The sequence below is a fragment of the Lycium ferocissimum genome, chromosome 9 (genome assembly GCF_029784015.1).
Source record: "Lycium ferocissimum isolate CSIRO_LF1 chromosome 9, AGI_CSIRO_Lferr_CH_V1, whole genome shotgun sequence".
Classification (NCBI taxonomy): Eukaryota; Viridiplantae; Streptophyta; class Magnoliopsida; order Solanales; family Solanaceae; genus Lycium; species Lycium ferocissimum.
In genome coordinates, this window is record NC_081350.1 from 59448408 (window position 1) to 59471260 (window position 22853).

Below are 22853 nucleotides of genomic sequence, written 5' to 3' on the forward strand. Positions count from 1 at the left end.
GGTTTTTTTTTAGCATCTGTATTACTTGGTTTTAGGTCACTAATTTTATTTACCTTTTGACAGTTAATTAGCTCTTTTTTTTCCAGTTCTTGAATTTTGATTGATCGCTTTCTTCTTGTTAAGTTTACGCCACATAACTCAATTAGATCGTAAAAAAAAAAAAAGGTAGTATCTGCTGTGCTCTACCAGTGTTTACTTGGGTGAATTTTAACTTAATGCTACGCTTGATATCATAATTGTTAGCAGAGGGTAGTGAGTGGGCTTCTGGACATAAAAATTTGTGAAATTTGGAAAAAAGTCGTATTTGTTTTCAGGTTGAAAATGGGAGTTGTGTTTGGACATGAATACAAATTGGAGTTGTTTTTTGATTTTTGTGAGTGAAAAAAGGAAAAACAAAATTTTGGAGTTATTTGAATTCCGGAAAATTGTAACAATTCTATGTCCAAACAGTTTTACGGAATAATATTCTGGAAAAAAGTGAAAACTATCCATGGCCAAACGAGAGCTTAATTTATGCTACAATTGATATCATAATTGTTAGTCTAGAGGTCCTCCTTTAGTCTCTCTGTAAATCATCATTTAGTTATGTATTCTTCTTTTCACTTAATTTATTTTCAAATGCAAAGTTGGTATATGGTCTATATCTACTGATGATTAAACCCTATCCTATAGATTGTGTCACCGAAATTTTGTATACACTTACGCCACTATGTTTAATCGCATTTAAAGTTGGAGGTGATGCCTTCTATTACTGAGACCAAAAAGGAAATTGGATGTAGGACTTTTATGTATGCATTTGGTAGGTGGGTTATGATGTGTCCTATAGCTGGACAGTAACTTTTTATTTTTTATTTTTGATAACCGTGGTGTCTCGGTCCAAGGTCCAGCTTGCGCGCATTTTGACTAATTCCACGAGATACCTGCCCCCTCCCACCAGCAACAGGTACCAGGCAACTCTGTCCACCACGGCTAGGACAGATGGAAGAAACCACCGAGTGTTTTGTCTCTGTCTGAGACCTCATGGTTCTCAACCCACTTCATTGACCACTCGGCCACACCCTTGGGTGCATAATTATACTGTTACTTTTGCAATTAATATGGAGATTCTATTGACTTGGTAATTGTTTCTCACTTGACTAGCATAAGTTCGCAGTGGTAGTGCCTTGTGTAGATTTCTTACTACTTGTTAATGGATATAAGTTCTACTAGATGCTTCTTATATTTAGTGCATAAATCCTTTATGCCCATGCATTTCTTGATGGTTATATAAACATCTATCTATATATATACCCAGTTATCATATGACTGTTATGACGTTAGAGCCTTAGAGCTGTTTAAGATATTGAGGCTCTTTTACAGGGATTGAGCTCATAGTGGTTAAGAATTTCTTAGACAGAGGATGGCTATGATGACAGGTTCCAAATATTTGTCTATTTCCCTTCAACAATTTATGTGAAATAAACGCCGAGAGGTAGTGGGTGAAGGAAACTTTGTGAAGAGAAAATGGATTATGATAGTGTGACTTTGACTATTGATTGGTCCTGTATTTGGATATAAGCCTGTCACTTGGAAATTCGCAAATGTATATTGTTCCAATCACTGCTCAAGCCCTATGATTAGATCCCTATCATGCATAGAAGAACAATCCTTTTTGTCACGTATCTCGATTTATGCAACTCAGTTGTTTTGGAATCAGCTATATGAGCTGCAGTTCGTACAAGAAGAATAGAAGGGAAATCTAGTGGTTTCTTTTTGTTTGGTGGCATATTGGGGATTTGGGGGAGGACATGGAGAAGTTGACTATGGTTAGATTGGATAATTGAACTTGTAGGATGACCCTTTTGTGGAACTAGCTCCTTTTTAGTAATTAGCACACAAGATCAATGTGCTTTCCTTAAGATCAAATACGTTTTTATGAGAAGTCAATAAGAAGGATAAATGAAATTTCCGAATAGTCTTACTTCAGGAACTCATATGTGCATGCTTCAACATCACACTTACTTAATATATTGTGGATTATTTATCGTGTTTGTGCAATAATTTATGTTTCTTGTTCCCTTTTTATGTCTAATCATCAGCAGGAAAAGGGTCAACCATTGCCTAAGTTTGGTGAGTGGGACGTCAATGACCCAGCTTCAGCAGAGGGGTTTACAGTAATCTTCAACAAGGCCCGAAATGAGAAGAAAACAGGTGGCAATCCAGACTCACCTTCAAAGGCTGATTCCAATATAAAGCAAGCAGCAGACCCGTGCAAACCTCAAGCTGTAAGTTGAACTTATAACTTGATGTGCACTTTTTTTACTACCATGACTTTCGTTTTCCTTTCTTTCTCTCTCAGTTTATTTTATATATTTTTATTCTTAACTAAATATCAGCACATAATTAAAATTGAGGTCATTTTGCCACTACAGTGTACCTCTTCATAGAAAGGAAAATTTTCTTATTCAGACATTAATGTTTTTTTTTTTTTTTTTTGACAATGGACCAGGTTCTTTTTAAGAAAATGACGACTCTAAATGTATAAATCCTATTTCAAGACTTGAAAGTATCATTAATTTAGCTCTAATTTCTATGTCTAAGCTTGTATTATGGTTAATCTGGCCACAACTAATTCTTGCTTCAGTTCTTCTGTTTTTTTCATTACTTTTTTGAATATATTCAAATAATATAAATTAATAACTCCAAGTCTGTAACTATATTTAATGCATTCTGAATGTCGCTTCTGTTAGGATTAATAGTGACCTTTCTCATTATATTTCCTTCAGTACTGATATCGTTGTCAAAAAAAAAAATAAAAAAAATATTATTGTTCCCTAAGAAGCATGAATTCTAGAAACAATCTCTTGGCATGAAAATATCAAAGATTCTTGAGTTAGCTTTGGTTATATTTTTTGCCTACTTCACCTTCTTAATATCTGCGCTATCTTCCTGAATCCACTACCTATGTCTCACCAATCCTAAATTTGGCCTAAACGGATTCCTCAATTGGAATTAATGGATCAAATCAAATGGATGGGTCTCTAGGTTTCCGGGAGATTTTGGATATGAATTGGAAACTAAGTTTTATAAAAGGTAATAGAGTTGAGCCAAGAATGAACAACATTAAGATAAATAAGAAGTTTGATTCCTTATTCAATACTTCTTGGAACTCTACAAAAGTTTTAGAATATAATGGAGAAAGGATACACGCAATACTCAGGTAAAGTTAGTCTTTCTCTTTGCCGAATTTCTCCATTATTGTCCTTCCCGTCCATCATTTCTCTTTTGATAAGACTTCTTCTTTTAATCTTTCCATTCATCATGAATCTTCTTTTTTCTTTTCATATTCAAAGGTTATGATCTTCTTAAAGTTTCTAAATAGGACTTCCTCATCCTTCGTGTTACACTCATTAGGATGATTATCCTATCCTTGTTTCTTCTCTTTGGCAGCCCCTTGATTAGTTGATTATATGTTTGTTTCGATTTTGGTTTATTAACCTCCTTGGACTGCATTACTGCCTTGCGCTGGAGCTTTTCTTAATTCCTATAGCCTCTTTATAATATCATATGCTTTAACTTGAGTGTTGTCTGTTCATAATATAAGCTCCTTTTTAGTTAACCAGATTTCAGATTGTGGAATAACTCTTATAACTTGAGTGTTGTCTGTTCAAAGTTCAGTTGTAAGTCGAGGGTTTTTCCAAATAGAATTAGAAGAAGACTTCAAGGAATGTACTGCCTGTAGCGTACCACAAGGACATTATGAATGGAATGTTTTATGGGTTATTACAATCAAAAGGGAAAGCAGAGATGGGGAAGAAAAGATAATATCTAGGATTAAATATGTAAAATGGAGAAGTAGAATTACAACCCCATATAGCCAAAAGTATCCTATAATTTCCAAATGAATTTAGTGATAAAAACAATTACAAAGCTTCTTAGGATATTTAAATTATGCAAATAATTTATAAGAAAATGGAGCAAAACTAAGAGAAACCCTAAAAAAGAAATTTTGGAGGGAAAAAATTTAGTTGGAATAAAGAGGATACAAGGAAAGTAATAACAATAAAATAGACTATAAAAGAATTAAATCATGTGTGCCAAAAGACGAAAATGAACTTTATCTTAGAAACAAACCCTTCAGATAGGTAATGGGGAGCAATATTGTAACGAAAGGAGATGAGAAACAAACCCTTCAGATAGGTAATGGGAGATGAGATAATACTTAAATATGCATCTAGAGGATTTAGAGGAGCATAATTAAATTACAATATAAATGAAAGGTTTGTTAGCAGTAATAAAGGCAGCTATTTATATTAGAATTTTCTGTTTTTCTTATTGGTATTAATTATACAACAAGAAATACGAAAACCTTATTTTGATGGAAGGCATGAAAGTACTCCCTTGGCAATATGCAGAAAAAAGATTTGACGATGAACCTTCTTTTTTAATTGGTAAATATCATAGATGTTAAAAATCAGCATAAAGAAGGTGCTGCAATTACATCCAAAAGTCAGCAAAAAGGAACACAAGACGAAAGAAAGAAAAAAAGAAACATCCTGGCTATTACAAAGATTCCATGAACTGTAACAGGGTTTCACTATCATCTATCTGTTCCTGTTTACACCAAAAAGATATCCACAAAATGCAATCTGATTTGATCTTTGAGATTGAGCTCTTTGTCCTTCAAAACATCTCTTGTTTCACTCTCTTTCCAAGCGCACCACCATATGGCTGCTGGTATTATGTTCTAGGCTGTCTTGATCTGGTTTGAAAGAACTTTGCTGTTCCAACATGACGGTAAATCTGATATAGTACCTAGCATTATTTGATGCTAAAAAATTAAAGAAAAACTGCCACAACTGTGTAGTGATAGTACAATAACAACTACATACCCAGTGAGTGTCAATGAAGCATAAATGGTCGACAACTATGCTTCTTCTTCACACATAAAGCACCTGCTAACTATTTAGAATCCCCTTCTTTGTAGATTATCTTGAGTTAATAAGCCTTCCTAGCCACCAACCATACAAAACATTTCACTTTCATTGGTGCTTCAGAGTTCCAAATTTGTTTCTGGAAACCAAAATGTTGCTGATATGACTTCCGCATGAGCAAATTATAACATGTCTTTACAGTAAACTCTTTATCATAATTTACAAAAGAATTATCCGGACTCAAACTAGCCATACCAAGAAGTAGATTGGAATTCACTTCATCAAAACGATTGTTAAGCTCTGCAAGTTGCAAATCAATAACAGCATTAAAAACTTCTACACGCAAATGATGAGAATATTTAACACTTGAGCTCTTACGCTTTGATTTTCCAAGAGCATAATTTTTATCCATTTCATATGTAATCATATTTGAGTTTTGGGATCACAATATCATGCTGTGACACAAAATGAAGAGACGTCTGAGATTTACCAAAGAATCCCATTTAGACTCTCTCATAGATTGCAATTGTCTCTTTGTGAAACCAACAAGGTTCATCGCACTTACGATATCTTGATCTTTTCTTTGCAAGGCCATATTCAAATCATGTGTAATTGCCAACACTTTCAACATCAAATGCAATGTATACACAAACTCATAAGATCTTATGTCATCTACTAAACTTTTTGCCAGTGATCTCTCTTGATAATTTGAACCCTCCTTAGCAAGAACTCCAAGTACATGAATAATTGAAGAGAATAAACTAATAAAGTTACGCACTGTCTTAAAATGAGAACTCCAACGTGTATCCCTTGCCCTTTGAAGCCCAAGTTCTTGATTCAATCCACTTCCTGTATGAACTTCACCAAGCAGTAGTAGTTCCTTTAATTTTTTTGCTTGATCGTCTCTAAGCATCTCCTTACGCTTAAAAGAACCTCCAACAACATTCAAAACATTAGCAAGAATATCAAAAAATTGATCTGCCTCATGATGCTTCTTTGCAACAGCTACAAGAGTCAATTGCAATTGATGAGCAAAGCAATGTGTGCAATATGCCGAAGGAGAATCTTTTATAATCAAAGTTTTAAGACCATTGATTTCTCCCTGCATGTTACTAGCTCCATCGTAACCTTGTCCCCGAATTTGAGATGAACTCAAATTATGTTCTAAAAGTAAAGAATATATCGCGTCTTTCAACGATCTTGCAGATGTATCTTTAACATGAACAACACTAAGGAATTGCTCCATTAGTTTACCCTCTTTGTAGAATAAGAGCCATTTGTTCTTTATGAGAGACATCCTTAGACTCATCAACTAATATCCCAAGGTAATCCCCATTTAAGTCTTCAACAATTGCTTTCACTGTTTCTTTTGCACAAGAACTCACAATGTCTTTTTGGATACTTGGACAAATCATGATGTCATTTTGTGGAGCATTTTCTAACACAACTTTTTTCACATCTTCATTCTTATCCGCATACCACTTTAAGAGATCTAAAAAGTTTCCTCTTCTTATCCCGCATCACCTGGGCGAAATCCCCTCTAGCAGTCCGCCCTTGACCATGTAGCCATCCATCATTTTAGTTATGGGTTCCACACTAAAAATACTTGTACTCTTCTTTTACAATATAAAACTAAGACTTACGGTAGGGGCGTGGGTTCCCGGGAACCCACACCCTCTACTGTAGATGCGCCCCTGCATAGGATCCTATACTCGTGTTGAAAAGGTGTCTTTGACTCCTTGTATTTTGACTTCTAGGTGAAGGGAACCTTCTCTTTTTAAGTCTGGAGTTATTCATCAGGTGAAAATGTAACATTAAAATCAGATTTCTTACCTTGGAATTAGAACAAATAATTAGGAATTCGATGCTTTTTACCCCATAATAACTCTTTTTTAATTCCAGCATGTTCTCTTCTTTTCAACTTTGATAATTTGCCACCTCACAATCACTATAGTTCCTTTTTCGTTAATGGGTATTGGAAAGAATGGAGAAAAGTAGACAGTTAATTTTATTTGAGAATATACCATTTTTTCATTTTAAATCGCATCTCTTCTCGTGACCTGCTGCACTGAGGCAAAAGTTCGGTAGAGTTGGTCTTCTGTTCTCAAACTTAAGTCTTGGAATATCAGAGGCAAGTTTTTGTTGTTCTTGTAGTTGTTGTTGCTTGTTCTTTTTCTTTTCTAATTATTTTTTGTGGATAGTTATGACTCTGGATCTACTTGTAATGCTGGATTAACGTACCCAACCACTGGGCTGTGATGTTTGAATGGATTCTAACATTTCTGTGGTGAACCTCTGAAACATTCCTGTTATCTTAGAATTTCACTTTTATGTTTTGTTTTGCAGAAAAAATGGTTTTGCTGCATGCAAAGCCCCCATGCAGAAGCTTGACAAGGTTATCTGCCCGAGTTGAATATAGGATGCATATTCATAACGAACTCCAGAACTCCTGTTGGGTTGGCGCGCTGGTTATAGAGGAACTGCTTTAAGTCCTTTTTGTCCTGTAATCTTGTGTTGGTGGGAAGAATATGAAAAACGACATGTTTGATGTACCTATGTGATGTATTTTGTACTTTACATTTAAAAGACAATTTTTTCGATTGCTTTCATATACGTGTGGTTTGTAGAGCGCATCTCAACTATAAATTTTATAATTATTTTATTAGTCATTTCTGGTTTGCAAAGATTTTCTGGTCCCAAGCTGCCAACTTATTCAGTTGTGAATTGACTAATAAACTTGCATTATGCAATCATTTGGAGTTGTATATGTAATATTGGTGTATCTGGCAGCTAAATGCTTGTTGCATCTGTTAAACTACCAAATAACGGGGTTTTAGAGAACTTTTGACAACCTAAGGATCTTTAGGTTTGGATTGAGATTAGAAACCGTCATTTCCAACCATGTTATAGCACTACTCCAGGACTTTATACAAGGTTTTTTTTTTTTTTGGATAGGGGAAAGGGAAATGGAGGGGAATACAAGGTGGGGAATCGAACCCTAACCAAGAAGGTGAAAGTTCAGGTAGCCAATCAACTGAACTACTAAAAATCCCCCGACTTAATGCAAGATAACTTCTGCAGCGACTGATTTATTTAGAGAACATTTCAAACAGTCAAGATGCCTAAAAATAAATCATGTGGCTAGGCCCCAAACTTAGATATGGTGGTAAAAGCGTAGCCCGTGATGTATGAGTTAAGTGCATAACATGAGTTCAAAGCCTACTACATGCCAAATGCCTATTTTAAGTGGGGAAGAGTAGAGGGGCGAGTTTGTCATCTATCATTTTCGAACCATGCACCAGCTTTCGGGAATTTTTTGATTATAAAAAAATAAAAATAAAAACAAATAATCAAGTGCTTGTCAATGAGGAAAACAAACCTGCAATCTAAACAAGAAATATTCCATTCACAAAACAACCAAAATGAAGGTTATAATGAGAGTTCAAATATAAGATTTGCTTGATTACAACAATGGACAGTGTAACAGCCATTAAAAGAAATTGCATGTAAGCAGATAATCTTAAAACATAGATAAGGAAAATCTCACTCATTCCTGAGAGAATGTATGAAATAACTTAATCTCGAATAAACCATGTCATTCTAGTTTCTACCCTGCCTTTCAGAAAAAGGCACAAAAAGTGAATACATCTGAGTTTACAGGGTTTGGCAGAGGAATATTATCCTCCTTGTGCCAAAAACTAAACTCTGGACTGCCCCAGCTTTCGTTCGAACAAATGCTTGAGCAGGAACACTTGCAGAAAACTAACACAAATAAGAGCTGAAGACTCAAACAGAGCTTTGTAGATTGCTCTCTTGCTCATTCCTTCATTCACTGCATTAGTAGGAATTACATCAGCATATTAAAAACATAAGTAATACTAAGCATTGGATTATGCACTTTCATGATTCTAGGCTTTCTAGAGAAATTAGGGAGACAACTTTTACATAGTGAAGTTTAAGTTTGAGACGCAAAAAGTAAAAAACCATATAATATACATGATGAATCATATTCTTTTGGTGTTTCTCATTGAGTGAACCCGATGAGAATCTATACACGGGAAGGAATGATATTCTCTTGCTGTGCCTCATTGAGACAGCCCAATGAAAATCTAACCGGCGTTGTGTCACTGTAAAGGTGAAGTATTTTTTTTTGAAACTGGTAATTGTGTATTCATCAGCATTTAGGACATGCTGGAGACCTTCAAAAGTGTTACAGCAGGAGCATAAAAAGGAAATAGAAATACTTACAGAGATTTTAATAAATCTACAAACTGATTTATATCTTCTAATCCTATTTCTTTACACCAAAAGTAGAAAGACACTATACAATTCCATTTGACTTTCTGAAGGAAACTGGATCTATTTTCAAAACACCTATCATTCCTCTCCCTCCAAACTGTCCACCATATGCAGTGTGGGATTGTCCTCCACCATTTCTTTTGACTCTTACTGCCTCCCCTCTTCATCCAACAGCTAAGTAAATCTGCAGTGTGTTCAGGCATAGTCCATTGTGTGTCTGTTATGTTGAGAAATAAGGACCACAGTTGTGCAGTGAATTTGCAGTGTAGAAATAGATGCTTGTTGGTTTCATCTGTTTCCTTGCACAAGAAACATCTGGAAACTATGATGGCACCTTTTCTCTTTAGAACTTCATGTGTTAAACAAGCCCTCCTTGCCACCAACCATGTGAAGCATTTCACCTTGTTTGGAACTGGGCACTTCCATAAGTTTCTCCAAAGCTTTGGTTGCTCTCTATTCTGTAGATTACACTCCCTTTTGTAAGCCCTTTTTACTGAGAATTTCCCATCACTATTATGCTTCCATCTCAGAGTGTCTGGTTCATTGTTGGTGCCACTGAAATCACCAATTTTGCTTAACAGGTTGGCCACCCTTTCCACCTCCCAATCATTCAACAGTCTTCTGAAATTTAAGTTCCAGCCCTGTGCACTCCACATCTCATCTATTGTGCTCTCTGGATTATTGCATAGAATAAACAAGTCTGGAAATATTTCCCTCAATGGAACTTGCTCCTTCCAAGAATCTTTCCAGAATTTCACTCTTTTCCCATCTCCTACAGTAATCTGCATATTACTTTCCATCTTGGGCCATAAAGCTCTGATTGTTTTCCATGCTCCAACACCATAAGTGCTAGTGCTCACTCTAGTACACCAAGGATATTTTTTTTTTTTTTATGACATCTAGTACACCAAGGATTGAGTTCACCAAACTTGCACTTGATCACCTCTTTCCATAATGCATTCTCCTCACTGTTGTACCTCCATAGCCACTTCATCAACAGACAATTATTCTGTGCTTTCAAGTTTCTAATGCCCAAGCCACCCCTTTCTTTATCTCTCATTGTTGTCTGCCATTTAACCAGATTATAACCTTTGCCCTCTCTGCAGCCATGCCATAGAACTCCCTTCTAAGTCTATCCAATTTCTTCTGAACATTGGAGGGTAAAGGAAATAATGACATTACATATGTGGGAAGAGAATCTAGAACAGAATTGATAAGAATAAGTCTTCCTCCTAAAGATAAGTATTGTGCCTTCCATTTTGCTAATTATTTTTCTGTTTTCTCAACTATTCCATCCCAAATTTCCCCTGCATTGTGTTTGCTGCCAAGAGGCATGCCTAGATAAGTTGTAGGCAAAATATCCACTCTATATCCTAAAATGAGAGCAAGAGTCTGTATGTTTGGTACCTCTTTTATTGAAAACAAACTGGTTTTTCCCCAATTTACCTTTAGGCCTGAAGATGCTTCAAATAGTGTCAAGATCATTCTTATGTAACCAGTCTGTTCGACCTTGGCCTCGCAAAATATCACTGTGTCATCTGCATACTGTAGATGACATATCTCTTTTCTCTGCCCCCTGATATCCCCTATCTCAAAACCTTTAATCCATCTATTCTGCAAAGCTATCCTCATCAAGCTATCAAAACCCTCCATTGCAATTATGAACAGGAAAGGGGACAATAGGTCACCCTGCCTAAGTCCTCTTTCGGAAGGGAAAAAACCTACAGGTTCTCCGTTCACAAGAACAGAGAACCTGACAGTTTTCATGCAAAAGTCTATCAATTTCAGCCACTTCTCACCAAAGCCCATTTGTCTAAGGATGCTCAACAAAAATTTCCAAATTAACATGGTCATAAGCTTTTTCTATGTCCAATTTACACATTGACACATGCTTCTGCCCCTTTGATTCTGGAGTCCACACATTCACTGGCAATAAGTGCAGCATCCATGATTTGTCTCCCTTTTATAAAAGCCATTTGATGCTTGTTCACCAGATTATCAACTACCTTCTTGAGCCTTTCAGCTAGTAGCTTTGCTACTTATAAACCCCACCTATGAGACTTATAGGTCTGAAGTCCTTCAACTCTGATGCTCCTGCTTTTTTGGGGATTAATGCTATAAACGTAGCATTAAAGCTTTTCTCAAACTTCTGATTCTCATGAAAATATTGAATGGTTTTCAGTATGTCATCTTTCATTATCTCCCAGAAAGTTAAATAGAATGACATAGGAAATCCATCAGGCCCAAGTGCCTTCTCCATAGCACACATTTTTATGCATTCCAGAACTTCTGCTTCATCAAATTGTCTTTGAAGCCACTCTTACTCTTCCATAGTAATCCCTTGGACTTTATGTACCACCAGATCTGGCATCCATTCCTCTGTTTCTTTGTAAAGAGTCTTGTAGAAGTTTTGGATTGCTTCTTTGATGTCCTCCGGGTTTGTCACCTCATTTCCCCCCCAGTCAGGTTATCAATGGAATTAACCCTTTTGTGAGCTGTTGCTATCATGTGAAAGTATTTTGTATTTTTGTCTCCCTGTTTCAGCCATTGTATCCTGGATCTTTGCTTCCAAGCTATTTATTCGTTTCTTGCTACTTCCTCATACTCCATAGCTAAATTTGATTTTTGTACTGCCTCATCATCTGTAAGAATTCTTTGTTCTTGTACAGCCTCCCAATTAGCCAATTGATTTAGAATATCCTCCTTCTTCTGTTTCCAGTTGCCCCTGTTATTTTTACTCCAGTCCTTCAGTTTTTCTTTTAACATTTTCAGCTTTTCAGCCAGAACAAAGCCAGGCCTCCCGTCTACCACAAATGATCCCCACCACAGTTCCACATTTTCCTTGAACCACTCTACTCCCATCCACCAGTTCTCAAATCTAAAGTAAGATTTTTTGAAGTTCAACTCTCCACAAGATAGCAAAATAGGATTATGATCAGATCCTATCTTAGGCAAAACTGATTGTTTAATAAGAGTGAATTGTTCCTCCCATGTTGAAGAGTAGAGGAATCTATCAATTCTGGAAGCACTTCTATGATTTTCACCTCTTCTCCATGTGAAGGAACCTCCAAATAAAGGAGGATCCACTAACTCCAGTTCTTCTATGCATTCAGAGAACTCAGCCATAGCTCCATTGAATCTCAGACAATTTGTTCTCTCAATAGGGTATCGGATGAGATTAAAGTTGCCCCCCACCACCCATGACCCTGCACACCTTTCCTTCATTGAGTAAAGCTCCCCCCATTGTTCCCTTCTTTCAATTTTTTTACAGTCAGCATAGACAGCTGCTAGAAACCAAGTAAAATCTGAGTTTTGTTCCATCATTTTACAAGCATAGACAGTTCTTCTGTAAAGGTGAAGTATTCAAACCACTTAATCCCGGATATATAATGTAATTCCAAAAAAGCAACCACAAAAGTGAATTTCGTCAATAGGGTTAACTTACAACATGGATAGAAGTACATCAACTTGACGTTCATACTAATGGTGGACGCCCAGGTTGATGAGAAGAAGTGAACAACAGTGTGGCTCAGCTGATTAACATTTACCGCGACTCAACTTTAGGTGGGTCACAGGCATGAATCATGGATTTCCCAGCCAAGCATTTAAATTTGATGTACTTCTCTGGAAACTAGATAGACATCCCTAAAGGGAATCTCTTTCTTTCTTTTATTTATTTATTTATTTATTTTTTATTTTTTATCACAAAGTGAGTGTTGATGTAGTTGAACCCACTTCATGCAAAAAATCACTCGCAAAACAAGTACACATTATATTATTCCCTCCATCCCAATTATGTGACACTTTCTATTTCAGTCAGTCCCAAAAAGAATGACACCTTTCTATATTTAGTATTCCCTCCGCTTCAAAATAAGTGTCCACTTAGTCTTTTTCACACCCCTTAAGAAAACACTAACTCCTAGAAAAAAATAGATATTTTAACTAAACTACCCTTAATTAATTAATAAGGCTCTTGCCTATTTAGTGCCTTGAGTAAATGGGGGCAAATCTGGTATAATAAAGTTAATCCTTCTTGGTTATGTAAGTGGACACTTATTTTGAACCAAAATAAAAAGGCTAAGTGGACACTTATTTTGAACCGGAGGGAGTAACAATTTAACTTTAAAATACCCATTTTACCCTTAATGAGATGATTTATCGCCATACAAACATCTATATCTTGATTTAGACCACAAGTTTCAAAAGTCTTCCTTTATTTCTTAAACTTCGTGCCCAGTTAGATACCTTCACATAAATTGGGACAGAGGGAGAAATACCTATCGCCTGACGGTCTGTCTGGGCCTCTAGCCAGTGCTGCTCAAACTGAATGTTGTACAAAGCTTCCTCTAGCTTTCCAATGTGCTCAAACAAAGGCTTGAAATGCTCTGCAAGTCTCAAACTAATCAAGTTAACTCTCTAATATCAAGATAAGAAGTCAAGAATAAGATAAACGAACGTAGCATGCACACCATCTTTTGCATGCTCATCGTGGTATACAAAGTGAGCAGCATGTAGATCAAAGTCAATAGTTTCATGATACGGCGACTTGTTAGTGAAACAGAAACGATAAACTCCTTCATGATGAGATGTAAACTCGGACTTCTCGCTTATTTTGTCACGAAGATCATGAATCTGTTCTCCAGAAGGCCCCTTCACCTAAAATTTCAGCAACATCAATACAATAATCCATTATAAATAACTGCATGAAGGATAAAAGCCGAAACTTCTCAAGCAAAAAATGTACAACTTGGCTATGTAAGGTTTCCTCTTCAAGAAAGTATGAAGAACCCTTTGCGGAACAACGACTACACGGATGAGCCTGAGTATTCTGTGTCTACATGAATCGATCAATTTATAGCTCTGAGGTTCAAAATTTCTTGAATATGCACCTGCATAGACTTGGATTCCCATGTACGGGATGGAAGCAGCCCCCCTGGGCTCCCTCAACCTACCGGCAATGTCTGCACTTCCTACTGGTCTTCATTAGAACCCAATCAAAAGGGACGATTCCTATCTTTGTGTATGCAGGGGATGGAGTAGTCCAATTTCTTAACGGATAGTTTTCTAAATATATTGTTAAATTTTATTTATGTCAATGTGTGCTAGCTTTCTGGAATTGAAAAAGGGTCACCTTTGCTAGTTTCTGTACATACATTCTCTTCATGAAACCAAAATATACAAAAAAAAATTAAAAAAAAATTGCAAATTAACGTCAGAGTTCTAAGTCTACTTCGATTCCATTATCAACGAGTTCATAATCACAAAGACCACATATATGATTCATTAAAGTAAACTAAAGACTTTATGTGCTCAAAAATTTACTAAATAAGTACTCCCTCCATTTAAATTTGTTTGTTTTACTTTCATATTAGTCTGTTAAAAAACCGCCACTTTCTATATTTAGTAACTCTTTACACTCAACATCCTACGTGACATATTTAAAACCACAAGATTCAAAGAACAGTTTGGTACATTACGCACATCTTTAGTTTAGAATCACAAGATCAAAAGTCTTCTTTATTTTCTTAAACTCCGTGCCGAGTCAAACTAACACAAACAAATTGAACAGAGAAGTACCTCTGTCCCAATTTATGTGACACTTTTTGCATATCGAGAGTCAATCTGACTAATTTTCAAAGTTAAATTGGATTAGATTAACTCAATATTTGAAAATTAAAATTTAGATATTAAAAAACTATACGAAAGATACTATAAGATGCAATTCTTCTCTTGTCAATAACATGAAAAAAATACATTTTAAACTATTGGAAAGCTGACATAGTTTGAATCTCGAAAAATGAAAATGTATCACATAAATTGGAACGGACAAAGGGAGTAGTGGTTTGTTGCCTCAATGAAGGTGAATTGGATCCATAAACTTTATTGGGTAAAAAAAGAAACATTAAAACAGAGAGATTTAGTAATTTACATACCACAAGATCAACACCCTCTTCACTATAATGCCAATCACCTTCAGACTTGATAACAACAAATGAATAATGAACTGTTTCTCCCATTTCAACCTTATGTGAAAAACATTCTTCTTTTTCAATTACAAATCTAATCCCAAATGCCCCATTGATCCTACATGCCACCACCAATATTGTAACCAAGATCCAAACTTCAGATAACCGGTTTCTCATCTGCAATAATATTCTCAATTTAATTTTCCAAATCCAAGAAACATTAACAGAAAAAAAAAATCTAAGGCTTACCATTTTCTTGAAGGAAGTGGGATTTTAAACAGCGAATGGGAAGAGTTAAAAGTGATGAAAGTATTTGACCAAGTTAAGGTACACAACACATCAAGAAAAAGAGACGTGCGCCAATAATAATAAAGTAAAAGAACAAATCTACTTTTTTTTTTGGTTAACACAAATCTACTTTTATCTGAGGGACCTCGTCATATGTTTTGGTTTATGTTGCCAACACAACCCGTCCTGGAGTTGGAAGTTGGGAACTTTTTTAGTCCTTGTCCTGTTTGGACTTGCCTATTCTTTAAAAAGATATAATAATATATATTTTATCACAATACTCATATTAATTGATGTTTAATGTTAGGGTATGAAAATAATGAGGAATTAATTAATTCTAAGGATAAAACATGAAAATAAAAAATTTATCTTGATATATCAAAAGTGACAAGTAAAATAATAGTCCAGTCAACCTCTCTATAATAGTGTCGTTTGATCCGATTTTTTTTTACTGCTATAGAGAATGACGGTTATACACCTATAACATCATTTGATAATCAAATAATAGTTGGCTGTTATAGGCAAAAAAGATGCATAGAATTTAAGTTTTTTATTTTTTTAATACTATAAAGAAAGAAGTATTTAAATCTTAAATCTCAAAGATATGCATACTTCACTAACTAAACATTAAAAAAATTAGTATAATTTTAATCAATTCATAAGTGAATGTATAAAGATTTAAGCTCAAAGAGACACATTTTAAATCTTCCTGAAAATTAAATTCTTTCAATATTGATGAAAGAAAATTATAATTGTAGCATGTTTAAAACATATTAAAAGGAATCAACGATTTGTCGCTTTGCTTCTAAATAATAGAATTCGTACTCCTTCTTCACATTGTTTTACTTTTTAAAAATAATTTGTTAATAAAAATAGAAGACAATGATAATTTTATATTAGAAATGTGTATTCATATGTAATATTCTGTCATAAATATAGTTTATTAAAGTATCAAATTAAACCCTTTTTACTAGTAGTTGAGTGCTCATTGTTGTTGGATTAGATCTTTTGGGAAGCTTTTGGACCTAGCGAAAAGGGCTCTAAGCCTCACGCAAGCAAGCGCGAGAGAAGCGGAGCACGAAGCTACCGCTTCGATCTCGCATTAAAAAACCTCCTTCTTTTGTATTATTTCTTGGAATAGATAATACATATATGATCCGATACATATGTAGTTAAGGGCTGCTTAGAGTTGCTCCCATACAGTTCTTGCGAGAGCTGGAGAAGCGTATACGGATAAAGCACCGTATCCATATAACTGCTTGCCACCTACGCTCCGCCATCCATTCCAAGTTTAGACCTAGTTTCAGACATAGATAATAGAAGGAAGCAAGCAAGAAGGTAGAAAAAAGTAAGAAGCCAAAATAGAGGGAAAAAAGAATCATACTATATTTGGTCAAATTCTCTACACTTATTATTGGTAATTAGAGATTTTCTATTTTTATAAAGATGGTTAATTATTATATTACCAAAAAAAGAAGATAATTGTTATATTATGGTAATTTTACAAAGGTGTACCGTAAGAAAGTTGGTTGTTGCTATTATAGAGAAATAAAATATAACATAAAAAATCGGTTCGTAAAAAAACTTAGCTGTTATAGAGACGTGTTGTTATATGCGAATCTTTGATAGAGAGGTACGTCGTAATATATTTTTATTATAGTGGACAAATAAAAGTGAACGGAGAAGTATCTTAAACATAACTAAAGGGATAATTTGGAAAATCATTCTTAACTTTGGTCAGGAAAAAAAATACTTCCGCACGAATTTTGGTACCTACTAATGTCATTAATTTTGTGTTACATTTTTATAACGTAAAAATTAGTTCGTATGATCAATTTCGGACAGCTCGTCAATATTCAGTAACAATTTGAAATGTAATTGAGAAATAAACATCTTTTAAGGTGAAAATAACATCTAAACAAAATATTGTTGGTTAAAACACGAAACAACTCTAACACAGTATGTTGCCATTTGAAAATATGTTGATTCATAAAATTCAAATTTATACAATCTAGGTGCAAAAAATTTCCTGGTGGTTTTCCCTGATTTTAACTAGGGGTATTTTTGTTAAAAAAAATTCTGCATTAAAAAGTGACTAAACACTAAATAATTTTGAAATGTCAGCTAAAACTTAATTAACGATAAAAAATTGGCTATTGCCAATTTCTCCCTTTTATATCCATAACGGTTTGACCCGACCCAATTCAGTCCTAGCGGGTTGCAGAATTTCACAAGTGAGAATTGGGTGGGCTAGCCACTTTGGAATAGGCATTAGATGTTTGAAATGAAATTGAAAAATAGTCATTATTTAATGTTGTATTGATCAAAATGCAATGAGCCTTTAGATGGACAGACATGGGGACAAGGGACCATATCAATACAAGTAGAAGGGTCCAGAGATTGCTTTTGGAAAGTCAGAACGGTATACAAATGAGTTCTTGGTCACTCAAGTATCAGATCTCATTCCTGACACACGTCGCATACCCAGTGATCGGTGGATAACCATACATCCCTATATTCAGGAGATCACGACTTATCCCTTAGGTGAGTGGTACTCTACTTATCACTTTATTACTCGTCGATCACGTATACTTGCGTGTGTGTTGGGATCCAACATTGGAAATGCTCAATGTGTTTGCACCCTCCAGCTTGATGGGAGTAATGAGACAAGTGATGATGTGTCAGGGTACTAAAGTGTATCTAATTTAAATTAGGGGATATATTTGTACAGATTCAATGTTAGTAACAAACGAAATTAGTAGGCACGTATAGTTGTATATAGCTTAGATATTTTCTTCTTTTGATAACTACTTCTCTTGCATGAGCTTGATAATGCGCTGTAAGAATGGACTTCAACGTGATCTTTGTTCGAGTTATCTGGTATCTGTAATAGTTGGAGATAAGAGGTACTCGGTAATATAATCAAGGTGTGCAAGTGCCACCACTGTAAAAGAAAAAAAAATATTCTCATCCGGCGTTTGATACTAGCTATGTGGCCTAACTAATTCGAATTCGCACAGGGAAGTTCCACTTTGAGTGAAGCGCTCCTACCAAAGGCGACTCTAAGGCTTGAATCTGAAACTTCTAGTTAAGAATGGAAGGATACTCACCGCATCATCACAACTTTCGTGGTAAAAGAAAACTATTTGATTACATATTGTTCAACCCATGTCCTATTAAAATCTAAAAAATAGGTAACAGACATGCTATTGATACTAGGACGACAGACCGAAACAGAACAGAGGATGGCAAGCTTCCTCGTCTCTGAAAAAAAAAGAGTGCCTCATAAACCGGGACATTCACTAGAACTATTAATCCACATAGAATGACATGCGACACAACATTTTCCAATTACTCCTTCTAATCTTCGCATCCACAACAAGTTTCTCGATTCCCCAAATGAAACTAATTAGATTAACCAATGCAAGTGTGGCTGTGATTGTGAACATGGCAGATGAATTGCCGAACTCCATAATCTCTTGGTCGTATCTCCTCTGGACATCGTCGTCTACGACCTTTGTTGTGAGCGCGAATGCTGTCTGAGAGATGCCTAATTGCTTAGTTACTGCATCTATGAGCGCGAAGAAGTATGAAGTTGTCCTTCGAATCATCCACATTCTTTGCAAGTTCCACCATGACTTAGGTGTGTCACCGCAAATCATGGCTTGACCAAGAGAATACACGAACTTGGCAATGAAAACATATGCAAAAGGCAAGAACCATAGGCTTGACACTGCGACATAAGAAGTGGTGAAGACATAATTAAGTAAAATATGTTCTACATAATAATTTACACTTTTAGATAAGATTGTCACACGATTCAACGTGGTATATAGTGATTACCCATGAAAAACGTCAGACCTGCATGTAAAGAGGTGTTTTGAAGACTAAAATACGAAGTAATAAAATGGGATAGTTATCCTTTTGGGCCTCCCTAAAAAATAATAGCAGGCAAATGTATATGTTTTGTATATCATGTATTTACATATTGTATACATAAATATACATATAATTTACATAATCGATGTATAGGTTTGTATATTTTTGCTAGCGCCGTAATTAATGTCGACTAATGGGCCAAAAGTAAGAAGAAAGCCCTAATAAAATTGTGTTATCTCTTATAGTATAAGCTTTTGCAGAGACGATCACATAATTCAATAATAAAAACATTGTGCTAATGGTTGAAATGCCAAAGAAGTTAAATAACATAAAAATTGATTACCTCTGGAAATAGGGAGATGCCATGAAGCAGACAAAGAGAAGGGACCAACAGATAAATCAGTGTGGCAACAGATATAGGGGCCCAGAGAAGGTAAATGCAGTATCCCATTTGGGCACCCAATTTGATTTTGCCGTGGCCATATATGAAGGGGCAATATTTGGATACGAAAATCTGGAACAAGCCTTCTGACCATCTTTTATGTTGAACAAGAGCAACATCTATGATTGTTGGAGCTACACCCAAAAATGCATGTTTACTTGGATTACAGTATACTGATTTCCATCCTCTGCATTGGATTGTTAATCCTGTGATTATATCTTCCACAGGACACCCATACAACAACCCCATCTGAAAAGGAAAAGAATTTCAGAAATCAAACATATGTTATCATCTTTTGTTAGAATGTGCTTATGTGTGTGTTTGTTTTTGGCAAGCATCTCGGTTTTTAACCCACTAATTCAACTAATTTAGATTCGTGTGGTTGAAAGCTCATTGAGGGAAAGTAGCGTTTCCCTACTAAAGAGGACTCTATTCTCAGAGCTCGAACTCAAAGCATTTTATCAAGGGAAAAGGAATTTACACCCTCTTTTGTACCTCCGCCTTTCCCTTCTGATCATGGTCATCATTTTGTTATCACCGCTACAGACTACTTCACCAAGGGGGTTGAAGCAATAACAATAGCCTAAAGATTCAGATTGGAAAGTTGCTTTTAAGTCCTAGTGAAACCAAACTAGCAGGAAATGAAAGCAGAGGTATCCGTGTATATCTGTTCTTGCAAATGCTTATGCATGTGTGGATAAAGAAATTAGTACTCCTCAGTCCTCTCTCTCATTTGATGTGATGTATTTTGACTGAAACGAAATTTAAGAAAGACTTTTTTGAAACTTGTAGTTAAACAAATTATAGATATTTTAAACCTTAGATATTGTGTGGCTACAAATCATTTCATAAGGGTGTGTTTGGTGTGGAAGAAAACATTTTCTAAAAAATGTTTTCCAATTTCCCTTGTTTGGTTGGTCAAAAAAATGTTTGGGAAAACAAGTTCTTAAAGATGAGGAAAATAACCTCCCCAATGGAAGCAGGAAAAACAACTTCCATTAGTGACATTTCAAGTTCACAGTCTCCTTCCCACCCACCCAACGCCCCCCAACCCCTACCTGTTGACCATCCCACACCTGCCACCCCCGAAGGGCTCGAACCCCCACTCCCCACCCTATAGTGCTTTCCTATGTTACAAATAAATGCTTTTGGGGTAACATCTTTTTATTTACTTACCAAACGAAAAGAGAAAAATTAATCGCTTATTTTCAAAGAAAATATTTTCTAGAAAAACATTTTCCTTCATACCAAACGCACGAGTAAAATAATTTTTTTAAAGTTAAATTACTTTTAAATACGAAAATGTATTATTCTTTTTTTGATAGACTAATGAGAGAAGCGTATGACATAAATCGAGAAACACGGATTACTGTTTTCCCCATTGAGTTCCCTCTTCATAGCTACGATTGCAACAACTTTTGATGCTTCTCGTATTTCTTCCACGGGGGCTTTATAGGTGGATTTTTCTTCCTTGTTATTCCATTCGACAGTTTGATCCTCGTAGAATTTTTTACGCCACAAAGACTTTCCCTTCTGTGAAAACATCCAGTGCCACAATACAGAGCAGCTCCATAACCTCCTATTCCAGCAAGTTCAATCTACATGTGGAAATTCAAAGTTTCTTAAATCATCGAAATGTCTTATAAGAATGCTAATAATAGGACTTCATTTCGATACAACAATAAGGGGTCATTTGGTATGCAGGACAAGCATAAATAGTCCTCGGATATCCCTATCAAATGGGAAAATAATAGTTCTAGGATTAGTTATCCCTAGATAAAACAATAAAAATGATAAAAATACCCCCTCCCTCAAACTCTTTTTTCTACTAAATAGGATGGAGGGTATTTTAGTAAACAAACAATTTCATCTTAGAAATTATATATGCGATGCATGTTATTTTTAAGACAACAGATCAAACAGTCAACAAAAAATAATACCAAATTAACTAATCCAACATAACTAGTTCTTGTATACCTAATCCCAACGTTACATGTCTTCAAACCAAATGACCCCTAAGAGTTGAGAATTGGTTGTCGTGAAATTAAAATGTCATCTTTACGACTTACCTCATGAGTAACTCGAGCCACATTTCCGTAAATATCATTCTTGGTTGCGTTATTATAACGTTGAGGATACCGAAACGTAGGCTATCTCTGTACTTGATTTTCGTCCATGAAGAAGCACAACGCTTCTTGTATCGCATCCGGATCGTTCGAGTACATGTCACAATCCAAGTTAAGGATGATGGGTGCATTGCTCATTTGTGACAAAACTCGTATCAGACACGTAAAAATAAAATAAAATATTGCACTGTCAGTGCATACAACTTAAATCTTATCAAATATCGCGACAGTAATAAATTACTGATGATAACATAAATTTTCATTGCTTTATTTACCAATGAGTTCATTGATCCAGCCTTGAAGTTATGGACGGTTTGGTTTTTTCTCTCGTGACATGTAGAGAAGTGTTGGTAGTCGATTTCCATCCACGTCGACCATGTTGTGGTCCTTCCATCTATTAGTATGCGAAAAGACACAAATTAAATCCCTCTTTTTTTTTTTCTTTTTTTTTTGGTTCTTTTTCGACCTTAAAAGCACTAGAGTAACAAAATAATATACTAGTAATTACTCGAACAATTGGACCGGTGATCTTGCATACGGGGAAAACCCGGACATAACGTAAACCAATGAAGTGAGGGCGAGGCAAGGGAGATAGGAACGTGCGATGACATTCGAGCCGAGCCGGAGGAGCGCATATACCTAGGCCGAACCGGAAGAGAGCGCCTGGACCGAGCCGAGCAAGGACACCATTTGGTCCACCACCTTATCGTTGGTCAGATAGCCGCCGGTCCGAATGGTCGTTGGTCGGAATCAGTCGTTGGTCCGGTATAGCCGCTGGTCCGAATAGCCGTTGGTCGGTGTAGCCGTTGCACGTGAGCCGCGCGTCGCAGCGTCATCGTGGTCAACCACCAACCATGCGTCAACGTCGGCGGCGCCGTCGGTCTAATCCCACCAAATCCGTTCGGGCCGTCCTTGTTATTATTATTTTATTAATTCACAT

At 35.8% G+C, this 22853-nt stretch overlaps 3 protein-coding genes and 1 pseudogene across 4 annotated transcripts in view; 1 reads left to right on the forward strand and 3 right to left on the reverse strand.

The window, feature by feature from the left end:
• Window positions 1–7582, forward strand: part of LOC132031401 (protein NOI4-like) — an 82896-nt gene extending 75314 nt beyond the window's left edge. Inside the window, exons 3-4 of one of the 2 annotated variants that reach the window (XM_059421344.1) lie at window positions 2079–2264; window positions 7260–7582. In XM_059421344.1, coding sequence (XP_059277327.1) covers window positions 2079–2264; window positions 7260–7304 — 231 coding nt within the window. In that variant the 3' untranslated portion in view covers window positions 7305–7582. The remainder of the gene's footprint in view (window positions 1–2078; window positions 2265–7259) is intronic. The other variant, XM_059421345.1, reaches the window with a different exon arrangement.
• A 754-nt stretch (window positions 7583–8336) lies between these two features.
• LOC132031400 (transmembrane emp24 domain-containing protein p24beta2-like) lies at window positions 8337–15625 on the reverse strand. Its single transcript, XM_059421343.1, has 5 exons — window positions 15428–15625; window positions 15146–15355; window positions 13682–13868; window positions 13490–13597; window positions 8337–8745 (listed from the first exon to the last, which is right to left on the reverse strand). The coding sequence occupies exons 1-5, from the start codon at window positions 15428–15430 to the stop codon at window positions 8612–8614; spliced, it is 642 nt and encodes a 213-aa protein (XP_059277326.1). The 5' UTR covers window positions 15431–15625; the 3' UTR covers window positions 8337–8611.
• Window positions 15626–18554: 2929 nt separating this feature from the next.
• Window positions 18555–19302, reverse strand: LOC132031403 (cellulose synthase-like protein E6; annotated as a pseudogene).
• On the reverse strand, window positions 19202–22065 carry LOC132031402 (cellulose synthase-like protein E1). Its single transcript, XM_059421346.1, has 4 exons — window positions 21857–22065; window positions 21158–21385; window positions 19689–20036; window positions 19202–19327 (listed from the first exon to the last, which is right to left on the reverse strand). Exons 2-4 carry the CDS (start codon window positions 21167–21169, stop codon window positions 19322–19324), a joined length of 366 nt encoding a protein of 121 aa, XP_059277329.1. The 5' UTR covers window positions 21170–21385; window positions 21857–22065; the 3' UTR covers window positions 19202–19321.
• Window positions 22066–22853: the final 788 nt, after the last annotated feature.